Below are 13992 nucleotides of genomic sequence, written 5' to 3'. Positions count from 1 at the left end.
CCATTCTTGTTACGGAACGTCTCCGTTTACTTTACGTAGAGGAACGCGAGCGCGTACGAAATTTAGCCAGAGAGACCGGTCAAACAGACCGTCGCGTCGTCCTCTTTCGTAGTCAGCGTGAAATTAATCCACCGTAAGGAAAGTGAGAGCACCACCTTTTCGATGTTCCGTGTGTGTCGAGAACCGTCCGTAACCTACCGTGTCGCGTTGTTTCCTACTGTTCCGAGCTGCGAGACGATAATGTCGCGACTCGCGACCAACGAACGTGGTGGAGTCGATGAAGGGACAAAGTGCAGATAGCGCGAGCAGTGGTGTTCTAACAATCGAAGATAGAGAACAGAGCAGAATGAAAACAACTACAGACAACGTAGCTTGACAAACTTGTTGCTAAGGCCTCGTAGTGCGCATCAGATTTGTTCAACCTGTCACACTGTCACCAAATTTCTGGCCAATCTCGATAGCGTGCACGAATCGTAAAATTCGTCTGATTTCGCGTAAAGAAACGAACGATCGTTCGGGGAAAGAAATCGATATCGTAAACTCACTTGACCAGGATCCTCCAGAAGCAGCCGAAGCTGGAGCCGTTTGGCACTTCGCTCGCGTACGATATAGTCATTTTCTACTTGACCAGGAATACACCGTCCCTATCGCGTTTCTATCTTCTTCCTGCGTTTCGATTTCCTCCGCCACTTGTTCCTATCGTTCGATTTAGTTGGTACCTCGCACCGTGCCGTTGGTGTTTCCGGTGGAGAAGTTGTACACTCGCGCACATACGGCGCGCGGGCCGCTGAGTCTTTCGTCGATCCTTGATGATCGAGGTTCGATTACCGGGTTCTATCAGGTGTTTCACGTTCGGCTTACCATCAGGAAGCTTCTAACACGAATAAACGGAACCAGCTGACCGGACGGACCGACTGTCTGCTGACTGAGCTCCACTGACAGACGACAGGACCAACAGAGAACGGGGCCCGGCTACCACCTCCACCTGGGCCTCAGTGCCGTGTAAACGTGTCTTGTTACCTTGCTCCTTTGCCGATCGTTTTGTAAACTCGAGTCGAGAATACTTTTTTCTTTTATTTTCTTATAACAATTTATCTTAATTTTTGTATTTGATGCGATCGATGGTAAAAGTCGTTAAAATGGTAATATTAAAAATTTATCGTATTAAGAATACTGATTGATACAGTAAACGCACTAGCGGATACTTTAACATTTTGGAAAGCTTCCTTCTAAAATTAAAATTCATTAGACTCATCAGTGCTGTACTCTCGAGCAAAGGTTCGTCAAGCTTATCAACTATAAGTTCCAGGCTCGGTTTGCCAAGCAAACAGATTGTCGTTTGTAAAATATTTTCCTTGCTAATTACGATTCCTGGAGACACGTCGAGGTCCCAAGGCACGCGTCCAGTCCGAAACGATCGAAAGAATTTCTATTGGTCGACAAAAGGATTCGCGCGCGTGTTACGACACAATTCACGAAGAATTCTTTTAAAAATCAATGACACGCCTCGCCTTTCAAATGGATCTGCTTTCGAACCAAGTAAAAGGAGAGCGTTTCTGACCTGGTGTTTTCTTCTTTGCTCGATATCAAGACGACTAGTTATTTTCACAATTCCTGCTTCTCCTTCTTACGTATTTAAATCAGAGATATCGCGTTAATCCTTCTATTCGTATCCCTTCATTAATCTTTAACTGACAATCTCCTCAGGTGATTAGAACCGTCAAACTTCTCGATAATCTCGAGATCTTTGCGGTTGCGAACAGATTTTATAACGATGCAATATTTTGTTCGGAGAACTCCAAACGCTCTCAAACGAGAATTCTTCGAAAAATAGCGCTGTTCTTACGGCACTGTTAGCGTTCGAATGCTGTAACATCGCGGCTCGTGCGGCTGTCGCCTTACCTGAGCATTTCAACGCGACATCTCGTGGTCGATATCCGCACTGTTCTCTCACCTTGCCGTGGCCTAGCCTGCGGCAGAATCGCGACCTTCTGGTACCATCCACCGGTCACCTGTTGCCTTTTTTACATGTATCACAGGGAACGCACCTATTCGCGTAATCTGAAAATTGTGTACTAATGCTGAATTTTAGCGAAGTACTTAAATCCTTGATGCAACAACAGAGCTATGGATTTGAATTTTCGTTTGAAAAAATATCGTTTTAAAAATGAGTTCAGGGAACTCATGCGTATGCAAATCGGCGAAATATCCTTTAGTGTTCTTCGGAACATTTGTAGATAGTTCATTGACGTCATCGATTGGATGAAAACGACATCAGTGATTCACAGATAAGGAGAGAAAAAAAGCGGGTAGACGCGGACTTCGTCATCGCACGTATTTGACTCGTGCTTCGAGACAGGCTGCGATTGCAGATGAGATAAGTCGGGGAAATCGTTTGAACGTTATTTTTCTCTCGTTGAAATAATCGATCGAAAGCCGCGAATATGTAATATTCGATCATTTATCGAGCAGCATGGGACATGATATATTTAAATACACTTTTTACAAAAAAGTTAATCATCACAATTAAACGATACGATATTATTTAGAAAGACGATTCGAACGATCACGTTTTTATATCCTTTTGCACGTTGTATACAAAGTTCGCTGATGTTTGAAACAATTTCTTCTCGAATTCTGTAATTCGCATTCGCACGATATTCGTGACGCCATTCTCACCTATGGAACAGGGCAGCGACAAGAAAATCTCTTGACAAACTTCGTGATGACCCTACAAACGAAATTTGTCCAATCAAAATCGACTAATGATATTACAAGATTCAAAGCAATCTTCTGCGTAGAACTGTCTAGTCCTAATCACGTCTGATATGAAATTGTTATGTAATCGACTTCGATCACAAACTACGAACTGAGTCATAACTGAAGTAAAAAGTTTAAGCTCAAAGTTTAATTAATACTTGAACTAAAGTTGAAACCGGTATAACCGTCTGCGAGTTGGACAGAATAGCCGTTACGATGTGAGCAACCGAAAGACCAATTGCTGTGTTGGAATATCCCTTCAAACACCTAACCGTGGCGCCACTGGAAAACAAGGAAAAAATTCATTTTGTCGATTCTTTCTACCAATCCATTATAACATTATTTGAGATATAATAGGAAACAGGAGGCTAGAGCTCACAGTCTGACGACTTCCTTGGAAATTTCAAACCATCTTTCTTCGTCGGTTTCGAGGCCGATATTCGGCAGAATATCGCGAAATTGTACACCAGCGACATTTATTCCAGACCAGAGTGGAACTAGGAAACGTCAAACGGACTTAAACAGACGCGATACGTAACGTGTGCTTTCTCCTCCGGCAAAATGTAAAAAATTAGATCACGTAGAATACGCGTCGAATTCGTCGCAAACGTGGCCGATTTTCGAACTCACCCTGACTGTCTCCGTGCTCGCCGATGATGCACGCGTGAACCGAGCTCGGTGCTATCCCTATACGATCGGCGATTAAGTAACGAAACCTTGCTGAATCGAGACTAGTCCCACTTCCGATTATTCGGCCGGCCGGTAGTCCGCTCACTTTCCACGTTATCCACGACAAAATGTCAACTGAAAGTAAAAGTTCCGTTTCTACTCGCGGCTTAACATTGACTTCGATGTATTGTCTTCCGTCGTACAGATAAATCTGAAGATTTCTCTTTTTAAGTTATACTTAACCTGGATTACTGACGATCACGAACACAGCATTCGGACTATAACTAACCAAAGTAGGTATAATGTTCTTCATAATCTCCGAATTGCGTTGTACCAAATCTAACCGCGATTCACCTTTCTTTTGTCTCGCGCCCGCAGTTATAACGATCACCTTCGAGTTGCTTGTAATACAAAAGTCTGAAACAACATTCTTCTTATTCCTCTATCTGTTTAATCATTTACCACGTTCTTTATAATTAAACCTTTGTCGTGAAAGTTGTCGCATGCTCAATGAAACTATTTTTAAAGTAAACATTTACCTGTGTCGAAATCTACGCGTGGATCTCCTAAAAATACCGCGCCGTGATTATAATCCATTCCTTCCCCCTCCAGCTTCTTCGGGAATGCATCGACTATCGCAATGTGCGGGGTGATGTTCTGCGATGAAGCAACGGAAAAATTACAAATGTCCAAGTGACTCGACGTGACTTTCCATCATCGAGAATGCACGTGTATGTAACACGAGGACATTTTCCAGGACTTCTGCCATATTCCTGGACTTAGTTGCCGTGGATTTACCACGTGAGACGTCTATCGAACTTTCACTCGTGTTCAAAATAAACTCGATAGTCTTGAACGTTCGATAAGTTCGTCGTTCAAGGGTCGAAAAATGTAAAAGGTTGGTACCGATGTACCTGGAAGAGAAGCGAGTTCGCGCAAGCCACGCCGACCATTCCTGACCCTACGATCGTCACCTTGTGACAGCAATCTCGTACCGGTTCCGCGAACTTGCAAAGCAGCTCTTCCTTCAGACATGGTGGTCTGAAATGAAAAGTTATCATTTTATCGTAACACTATACCTTCTGTCAATTCGATATTCACGATGCATTTGTCGAGTTACGACATATGAAATGAGTGGTATTTTACGTTTAAAAGAGGCTACAGTCTTGTTGGTACGATTCCAAGCTATGTATTTTTAATGAAGATCAACTTCTCGGAATTCCAATTCTTAATGTACTTTTCAACATTATTTCTTTATTGGTTCTTTGCATTATATTTAATGATCGTATTTTTATACTGACTTAATATTTAAGAAAGAACTTGGTAAATCGTTTAATTCTAATTTGACAAAGAAATAATTTTAGCTATGCATTTTATACGTAGAATTCCAATGTTAAATAGGTGTTAAAGAAAGAGCGATCAGTAGGTAAAGGAGTATAGATCGCTTACACGAAACTGACCGCTCTCTGTAAATCGTTTCCAGCGGTGGCGTCTTTGCCAAAATCAGCGGACGCGATTTTCTTCGTCTTGCCACCGGTGAAAATGTCCTTTAGTATCGTTGGCGGTAAACTACGACGAAAGTGTTTGCTAGCAAAGCTTCTCCTCGATATCGTACATATCGTACATTTCACACATGCCGGCAGCGACGAAATCGACAGCATGCGCGACAAAACCATTGCTTCTAACACCTGATGATTTTGTTTAATTCCCGTGTCCCCTCTATCGCGAAAAATGTCACATCGCACAAGGTTAATTGACGTTTCATAAAAAAGAAGGCGCTGCCGATCATAACGCACCTAGTGAATCGTCATTGCGTCAGTTTATCAATTGTTAAACAATCCATGGTTACACGGATTCGAATTCAGCGAATGATTGTGATAGATTCATCTTATAATAACAAATAGTCGTATGACAAATCTTAAGATAAAAATAATCGTTTCATTGGCTTAGCTAAACAGTATTGATTTATTATATCACTGGTACAAATATACAAGACAGTGTGTGGTATGTTTGATAACAGGATCAGTTAGGAAATAGTACTCTAGGTTTCATATGAAAATACAGATCAGTCTATGCGAGTTTCGTGAGGTAGACATTGAACATTTTGAGAATCGTTTGATATCTCTGACAAGTATAAGATAAACGTAATTTACGAATCAATTTAAATTTCTATTTCAAGTTTTGCCTGATTGTCGTATCGTGGCTGATAATTGTTTATCGTACATATTTGTACTTCGACTTATCGATTAAGTATCTTGTCTTGCGTCAAATCATAATTACGTACATCGTAGAATTATTGTATCATATAACTTATATATGATAATAATATAATTAGTACGTTATAATATATAATGTCATATTAAACCAACTGAATGCAATAAAATCTGTTGTAAATATCAAACATCGATACAACAGTAATTAATACTTCGTGGTCACGCAAACACATATTTTCTTTATACAAAAGATTACTCTAACTGTTGAATCATTTATATCATTCATTAAATCAGAGCGTGTTTTTGGCGTATTTATACATATAAATAAAATTTAAATATTTTTAATAGCACTCTTAAGTATTGGCCACATGAACTTAAGTAATAAACCGTAAGTAGAAACCAAAAGTGCTTGTCAAGAATCGATACTTTGAGTGCATAAACACACACAACATTGAGTTACAAGATGATTGATTCCCTTTGTTTAGGAGAAAGACTTATTTCAACGCGCAAAATGAAACGAATTATTTAAAATTGTAATTCCTTTTGCACATCGTGCATCATATCGGCCGACTGGTGCAGAAGAGCAGTCTCGCCCTCTGTTAACTTCTGTTGAACAACGCATGAGACACCACCTTCACCCAAGGTGCAAGGCAGAGACAAGAACACGTCCTTCTTGATTCCGTGGTATCCCTGAAAATAATCGAATATGAGGATCATTGCTCACTGAACGATACGTTCAGCAACAAATCAATTTTTTAAACGTCTAGACGTTTCAGCAACTCGTTTTGCAATCAACGATGATACTGCAATCGCGCGATAATTATATAAGAAACACGAGTTATCGACTTACGGTAACCATGGTAGATACGGCGTGAACTTGGTTGGAGTTTCGCAATATAGCAGACGCGAGATTCGCAACGCTCAAACCAATAGCCCACGATGTGTAACCCTTTAGCTTGATCACCTCGTATGCGCTATCTACAACCTGTTTGTGCAGTTCACCCCAATTTTCAGTGTCTTTGTCCGTACCAACGTTTTCGTTGAGATCGCGCAACCTGACGCCAGCAACGTTCACTCCAGACCATACGGGTACTGAAAACAATAGTGAGACAAATATTACAAACTACCATCAGCCTATAGAAACATATTTCACTCGTCGTTCACGTGAAAATTCGGTAAAATTACGATCTAAGTTTGATAACGCGACACTTTGTTTCCGCGTGTGCCCTTATCACAGATAACAATCGTTAATCAGCTGTGAGCAATAAAAAACCAATCAACCTTTGAATATTGCGCATCAACGTACCACTCGTATCGCCATGCTCTCCGATAATCCATCCGTGGCAAGATGTAGGTGCGACGTTCAATCTCTGCGACAAAAGGAAGCGGAATCGGGCGGAGTCCAAATTAGTTCCACTTCCAATCACTCGGTTCTTTGGCAGGCCTGAAAGCTTCCACGCCACGTAGGTCAGAATGTCTACCGGGTTCGAGACGATTAAGAGAATCGTTTCCGGGCTATATTTGACCAGCTGCGGAATGATGGCTTTGAAGATATCTGCGTTTCTTTGAACAAGATCCAGCCTCGTCTCGCCTTCCCTTTGACGAGCACCGGCAGTCACAACGCACAAACTAGAATTCGCTGTGGCAGAGTAATCAGTACTGGCGTTGATCTTCGCGTTTTTCAAGAACGCACTACCGTGTTGCAAATCCATCATCTCTCCCTTTAGCTTATCGGCCATTACATCCACGAGCACCAAGTCGCTCGAAACATTCTGCAATACGAAAAAAATTCAAATTTCGGTTGTAGATTGTTGTTTAGTAATTTATAAATATTCAGATTTCGGAATGTAAAACTTACGTCTGTTAAGATGCTGAAAGCACAAGCCATACCGACTTGGCCGACGCCGACCACGGTAACTTTGTTTTTTCCCGTGGCAACCGGCTCTATCACCGTGTTTAATAATTTATTTTTCAACAATGCCATTCTCCTAAAAAAAATTATTATATTGTCTAATGTGTAATAGGCTAGCTGATTCTTGTCTATTTTTAAATTATCTGCACGAAAAAGGTCGATGAAGGTCAAAAAGGTCATAGCGTGCGCTCATGCTATTACGAAAATTTTAGAAACGTTCTATTGTTACAAAAATGTGCTTCAATCAGCGTATGGTGTCAGGATAGCTACTCTTTATATTACAACAATTCCTAGCGTTTTATTTTTTCGCTTATGAGTCTCTCAAAGCCGGAAAGGTTACGAAAATTTCAAAGTTTCAAAATTTCGTGACCTCTCCATCTTCAAAATGATACGTTTCGTTCATGCAAAGAATAGAGGAAGAAAAAGTAGAATATGTTAATCACAAGAAAAAGAAATACCTACAAAAAGAATATCGTTAATTTTTAATTATATGGCACTTTATATATTTACACTTAGACGAATCAGAAATGAATTTTTAACAGTTTGGCTTTAAGCAGCTAGGTATACAGCGAATTTTTTTTTTTTTTTTTTTTTTTTGTTCATAGTTGTCTATTCGTTTATTATATCGATTACATGAATGAAACATAGAACGTAGATAATACAAGCAAGCTTGTAAGGTGTCACTAGTAGTACGTCAAGCACGTGTACCAACGTTCAAAGTTATATGTACTATAGAAATGCAGGTTACACAGGAAACTGCAGGCAATTACTCAAATAAATCAAACTGAAAAACTACAAACAACATCGAGAACAGATATCAGTACCCATCACCGATAGAATACACTAGCAAAACGAGCGAACTAATTCTGTTAATTAAGTATCACCAAGTGAATAATTCACGGAATATAGAACTGCGCTATGATCCAGTTTCTTCTATGGGAATGGCGTCCCACATCGCGTAACAGGATTCATCCTTATACGACGCGTCGTTATACACTAACTTTCAAACATCGACAAATCTCGTCGTATAATAACTTGAAACGCGTCGAACATAAAGAATAAAACATATATACACTAACCTCATGGTTGCTTTAAGAAAGAAAAACAGAAAGCAGAGAAAGAAATGAAGCTAACACCAAGCAGGTTATTTGGGCGGTTTACCAAGAGGTCCGTACGTCCAACTTGTCTGACAGCTCAGAGACTTCTGTTTGCTAAGGTGACCTTGTCGCCGCCTTTTATACCTCCCATAGGCTTCAGCCGGCGCGTTGGGAGCTGATGAAACCGGTAATACAACCGAGTATCGCCGAAATGATAAATTCACGTTCGGTTTTTCCGATAAATTTTCACATTGACCCCGTGTCACGTGTCGATCGTTCACGCGTCGCGTGGACGTTATTTCGAATTTATCGGTAACTTTGCTAATGCGGCGTACGTAGTACGTAGATCGCGGCATAGATTTTCGGAAATTGAAGGTAACGTTGCGCACGCGTGGTATGACGCAACGTGCGTTCCTTTTTCCCCGAAGAACAGTATCTATCGATCCATGTGGTGCTTTCTTCTCGATCCCCACTGCGCGGCTAATAAAAATCAGCTTGCAGGATGTGTGTCGTTTTAAGGGGACTAAAAATACATACGATTGGGGTCCGTGGAATTCTATCTAACTGGATATTTTGTTTGGACTAAGTATTGCGTTAAATTTATGCGAACTGTTTTCATAAAGATTTATATAATTTGAAAAGGAAGTTTTTGTGGATCTAATCGACGCGCTCGATTATTTTTATAGTGCAATTTTAGAGGTAAGGTGATTTTAAAACTCTAAGGAACATATGTAAGTATGTTGTATTTATTAATTAGCTTAATTTTGTATGTCTGGATTTATCTGTCAGAAATTTTATTGTACAGTTTCTCCAATTTTCATTATCGCCGCTCTAAAAACTGATAATGCAAAGAGTGATGTCATTCTCGGCAATCATAATTTAAGTTTCATCGCGGTGGAATGTACATGACAATTGAATGAAACGATTACGATTGACCAATCCCGTTGGACAACATTTGTTACAAGAGGGATCCCGCGAGAAACAATAGATTTATTTAAAAACTCGTGTGGAAAAAATTAAACCTAGTCTAATACTTATCTCGAATCAAAGTAGAGCATCCGCCAACTTTTTTTTTATCAAATAATCTTGTCGATAGTATGCCGCAGATATAATATCGGCGCGTACATTTTGCGCGAGTCTGCTGGTTTGTTGGAGAATACACATATCGTCACGTGTTCCGTTTAGCTGAATCATATTTAGGAATACCACGATGAATGCAGTTAAGAATGACGTAACGGATCTTCACATATTCGTCACTATAAGTTCTACGTGATCACGAGCACCTTTTCATCTACTCTTCCTTCTCTTGTATTCTCGAGCGTTATTTTCGTCCTTCCTACGTCTCACGTGATTCTACAGTCTATACAAATAGTGCTCGCGCCAGTCACGAAAGGAAAAACGTGAGAGGCGTCACGTTTTACAGTTTCTTCGAATTTGATGCAACATTACATTAAAATTATCTCTATTGGTTAACTACTTCTTTATTCGTTGTCTAACGGATTACAGGAATTCCGCTTCTCAATATCTAATATAATCTTGGTATTTTTATTTTTAAGCATATAATAAGCGTTGAATTTTAGTAATATATTTGTGATCTCTGCGAAATATAGATGTATTTGTACTAAATATCTTGTAATTTTTGTACTAGGTTTCGAATTGATTAATATTTAAAAATGCACAAAGACGTCCATCATACTCTTACCTACGTTCTCAAAGATTATAAAATATCGCTTTAAAACAAAATATCGTTTATGTTTCCTAGTTTATTTACATTAAGCTTAAATCGCAGACCTTCAATTTTTTCCGCGTTTTACCGTAATCTAATCGGAAGGAGACGGGATGAAAGGTTACTACATTTTACAGAGATAATGCGTTTTTGCAATTGCTCTTTACACGCCGGGCATTAACTTTGACCGTCGCTCGGCGTAAAAAAAAAAAAGATGCTTGTGGATGAAATTGACGTTCCTCGAGTAACGGAGCCGCCATCCATCCCGTAATTATAATCATTTGCATCGTCGTGGCTAGCACGTTTCGCTCTCTCAAACTGGCGAGAAAATTGAAAAGAAATTTAGAAGGGAACCTGAGCGATGATTTGCCTGGCGCGAACACGCAGCGCTTCTAACTTTTTTATGGTTTGAAAGTTAAGTTGATCGAACAATGCGTAACTATCGAACTGCATATGGTTGCATAATCTTCGCATCACATGCCACGCATAATGAACGAGTTGAAGGAGTTAGAGTCAATGTCCGAAATTAATCTATGCACATAACTGTAAAAGCCGTACGCGAAGTAGGGCAACTTGTCGCAAAGTAGTATGTAATTTGTAACTGGCCAAGACTGAGCTATGACTTCTATCGGATGTATTGTTACATATATGATATTATATTCTATCTAATCATTACAGATATGTTTATAGGAAAGTGCGATATTCGAGTCATTCACTTTACTGACAGTGAAAACTTTGAATCTTTGCGTCTTCTTATTTTCTTGATAGATAAGTAGTATTAGAAGATTGATTTGATAATTAGGAGTTTATGAATTTATTCGTGAATTAATATAGCGAAGCGAAGATTACTATTAATTTTTCATTACTTTTACAATAGCTGATAAATTTTTGAATTCTTGTATCGCACAACTGCTATGCCATACACTGCATATGCTGCAGATACATTGACTTTGCACGAATTGCGCAATAAGTACAGTGTTTGAATGTTTCTAGATAGCAGGAATCACGTGATAAGCAGGCAGGTGCATTTATAATATAATTCAAGCACGGTTTATCTCACAAAAAGATAATGTCTTCGTGAACGTATAATCCCATAATATTTCTTCCTGTAATTGTTTTTCCCCCGCGGCTACCGATCATTGCCTTAATATTAATCCGTAATCAAAAGGCTGTGTAGCGGCACATGATTTAGAGGATAAATCAAATTATGTTATTGTTCTGTTCCGGAGCATCAAGACCGTTAGAATACAAGTAACGTAAACTCCGGGCAGAATAATGTCGCCGCTACAGGCAACCGTCGGGTCAGAACAAATTCAAATTTTTCCGACTCTCCTCCGACCAGTATAAATAAACAGACACGTTCGCGGGCGGGCAGAATGTAATACAATATCGAGCGAATATACACAGAAATCATCAGCACTAACGGGTATCTCCGCAATACTTGTATATTGTGTACGTAGAGCTTTTTAAGGACCAGAAATACATATAACAAGCTGTGACAGCAATAATTGCTTTCGTCATTTCGCACTATCCTTGTCCTGACACACCTCTACAGCTGTTACCTTCGTCATCAATAATTTTCTTTTTTTAAATTCTCTCAGATATTGAAGATACTGAGATTAAGTCGAATTAATATATAGAAATATCTTCTGCATATAACATTTGTTTTACAATAATTTTGACAATAATCAAAGTTCATGACGCTAAATCGCTCAATAAGATTAATTCTAATACGTTACAGTTTATTAGGGTGTTTTCCGACATGATACCAAGATAATCACATTCGCCGATTTTACTGCCAATTAGTAGAGAGTCGCGTACACAGTTTCATTCGTGTCTTTCGTGAAATCGCGTCATGATAAATCGATCGCATAAAGCGCAAAGTCAATCATTCAATTAGCCTCAATTTGGAATGCAACGTATTTTTTACAAGGCGATCGACGAGGTTTAGTATCCGAAAACCGGACTTTGTAAATCTCCCGTGATTCGATATTGCTAATTGCATCGCAATTCGGTATCGATCCGTTGAACCGCCGTGATCTCGACCGACTGATTGCGTATCCCTCGTGTGCTACGACTAACAAATTGTAAAAATAAGTCCTTCCTTGCTTTTCCCTTTTATTTCTTTCTCCCGAACAGTACTATGGTCGCCACTCACACCGGATGTCTTGCAACCGTTAATCTCGTAATCGTTGCAACGAGCAGCGAATGAAAAGAGGGAAGAAAAAGAGGCAGCCGTTTCAATCTTAAAAGGGCAAATACAAATTGCTCCTGCGTATAATCTCGCGCAGTAACTTGGGCGGAGATCTTACAATGTTGTGTTTTTGTCGACGCACCAGATTGCCTCTGAGAATGTACGTGTTCTTATACGTTTTGCCAAAGTTATGGGATACTGAAACAAATCTTCGTTTGGATTACTACTCGAGCGAAAATTTATTCCCTGCTTGTGCCAAATATTTCAGTAAAATACTAAACATATTTGCCCCGAACTTTCCTCTTATGACTGATAATTTTAGAACGTTGAATTTCTTAGGTGTTTCCACATCTTATTCGTTGAAGTGTTCCTTGCTTAAGAGATAAATACTTTAATCCATTAAAAGGTAAAATACTCTGATTTTATCGAAATAAGCAACAACGAATAATCTAAAGATCACATTTTTTTTTTATAATCTTCACATTGAACAGAATTGAACGTAGCTTTAAGCCTGTCTTTAAGTAGGAAATTTAATTTTATAGATAATAGAATTACTTCAATTGCATAACTTGTTGATTTCTATTTTTGAACGTAATATCGAGCCAAATAAACGACATCAAATATTTCTTCGCTTATAGACCATTTATTTTATCTCCGTTTTTTTACACGGCACACTAAAACGAACGTAATTACACGTAGTCACACGCAATATTTCCTATGAAATTATCGGAAAAGACCGATAGCCTGTTACTTTGATCCGTGTTACGTTTATCCATTAAACACGGGTGGTCGCAGTTGGATGAGCGCAGTGTTAAAAGGTGCATTCACGCGTGCAAAAGAAATAGAGAACTAGGATCTCTGAAAGAGGAAGGGTGTAGATCGTCGGTGAACACAACAAGTGATTCCCCGTAACTATAAATAAATGCCGGAGGAACGGGTTCGCTCGCTCGTAAATCTGAAATCGGGGCATAATCGGCGTGCGATCTGGAATCTAGCACGGATCGAGGCTCCGTGGCTCGCGATCCACCGCGCGTGCATTCTCGATTACGTTTTATCCGCCGGCTTACCGTCGACGGTAAAGCTGGATCTGACTATTCGCGATCGGTAATCCAGGATTCTATCATAAATCAGCTACCTCGTCTAACAGCCGTATACCGGTCTGGCGTAGAGAAATTATTCCGCTGGAATTACAACCCCTAGTCTTATTATCTTGGCTGTGTTGACCTCTTCGAGACAGCAATTTCACGAGTATGCGATCCACGTTGGTTATAAACACCGTTCGTCGATGAGTTTCCAAAGAACCATGATCGAGAAGGAGGAAGCGTACATGAGTGCATGTGTTATCACTTAGCTAGTAGGAGATAAGTACTCCCGTGACTTATACGGTCAAGACAATTTCATAACAATTTGGAAATTTAAAA

At 39.6% G+C, this 13992-nt stretch overlaps 3 protein-coding genes across 5 annotated transcripts in view; all 3 read right to left on the bottom strand.

The window, feature by feature from the left end:
- Positions 1–962, bottom strand: part of LOC100649883 — a 41300-nt gene extending 40338 nt beyond the window's left edge. Inside the window, exon 1 of one of the 2 annotated variants that reach the window (XM_048406995.1) lies at positions 546–962. Coding sequence is in view for 1 of the 2 variants with exons in the window: in XM_003396725.4 (XP_003396773.1) it covers positions 546–616 (71 nt within the window). In the remaining variant the exon portion in view is untranslated. The remainder of the gene's footprint in view (positions 1–545) is intronic. The other variant, XM_003396725.4, reaches the window with a different exon arrangement.
- Positions 963–2557: 1595 nt separating this feature from the next.
- On the bottom strand, positions 2558–4490 carry LOC100649772 (L-lactate dehydrogenase-like). The gene is made up of 7 exons (XM_012310806.3): positions 4344–4490; positions 3969–4086; positions 3673–3846; positions 3391–3564; positions 3140–3257; positions 2919–3042; positions 2558–2731 (listed from the first exon to the last, which is right to left on the bottom strand). The coding sequence occupies exons 1-7, from the start codon at positions 4488–4490 to the stop codon at positions 2567–2569; spliced, it is 1020 nt and encodes a 339-aa protein (XP_012166196.3). The 3' UTR covers positions 2558–2566.
- An 885-nt stretch (positions 4491–5375) lies between these two features.
- Positions 5376–8999, bottom strand: LOC100649579 (L-lactate dehydrogenase). 2 transcript variants are annotated; one of them, XM_003396722.4, is made up of 5 exons: positions 8634–8999; positions 7501–7630; positions 6949–7414; positions 6493–6734; positions 5376–6332 (listed from the first exon to the last, which is right to left on the bottom strand). In XM_003396722.4, the coding sequence occupies exons 1-5, from the start codon at positions 8636–8638 to the stop codon at positions 6168–6170; spliced, it is 1008 nt and encodes a 335-aa protein (XP_003396770.1). In that variant the 5' UTR covers positions 8639–8999; the 3' UTR covers positions 5376–6167. The 2 variants fall into 2 exon arrangements, with proteins under 2 accessions (XP_003396770.1, XP_003396771.1); XM_003396723.4 differs by having other exon boundaries at positions 8716–8999.
- Positions 9000–13992: the final 4993 nt, after the last annotated feature.

Source organism: Bombus terrestris, chromosome 7, assembly GCF_910591885.1.
Source record: "Bombus terrestris chromosome 7, iyBomTerr1.2, whole genome shotgun sequence".
NCBI lineage: Eukaryota > Metazoa > Arthropoda > Insecta > Hymenoptera > Apidae > Bombus > Bombus terrestris.
This window is presented reverse-complemented; position numbering and strand designations above follow the sequence as displayed.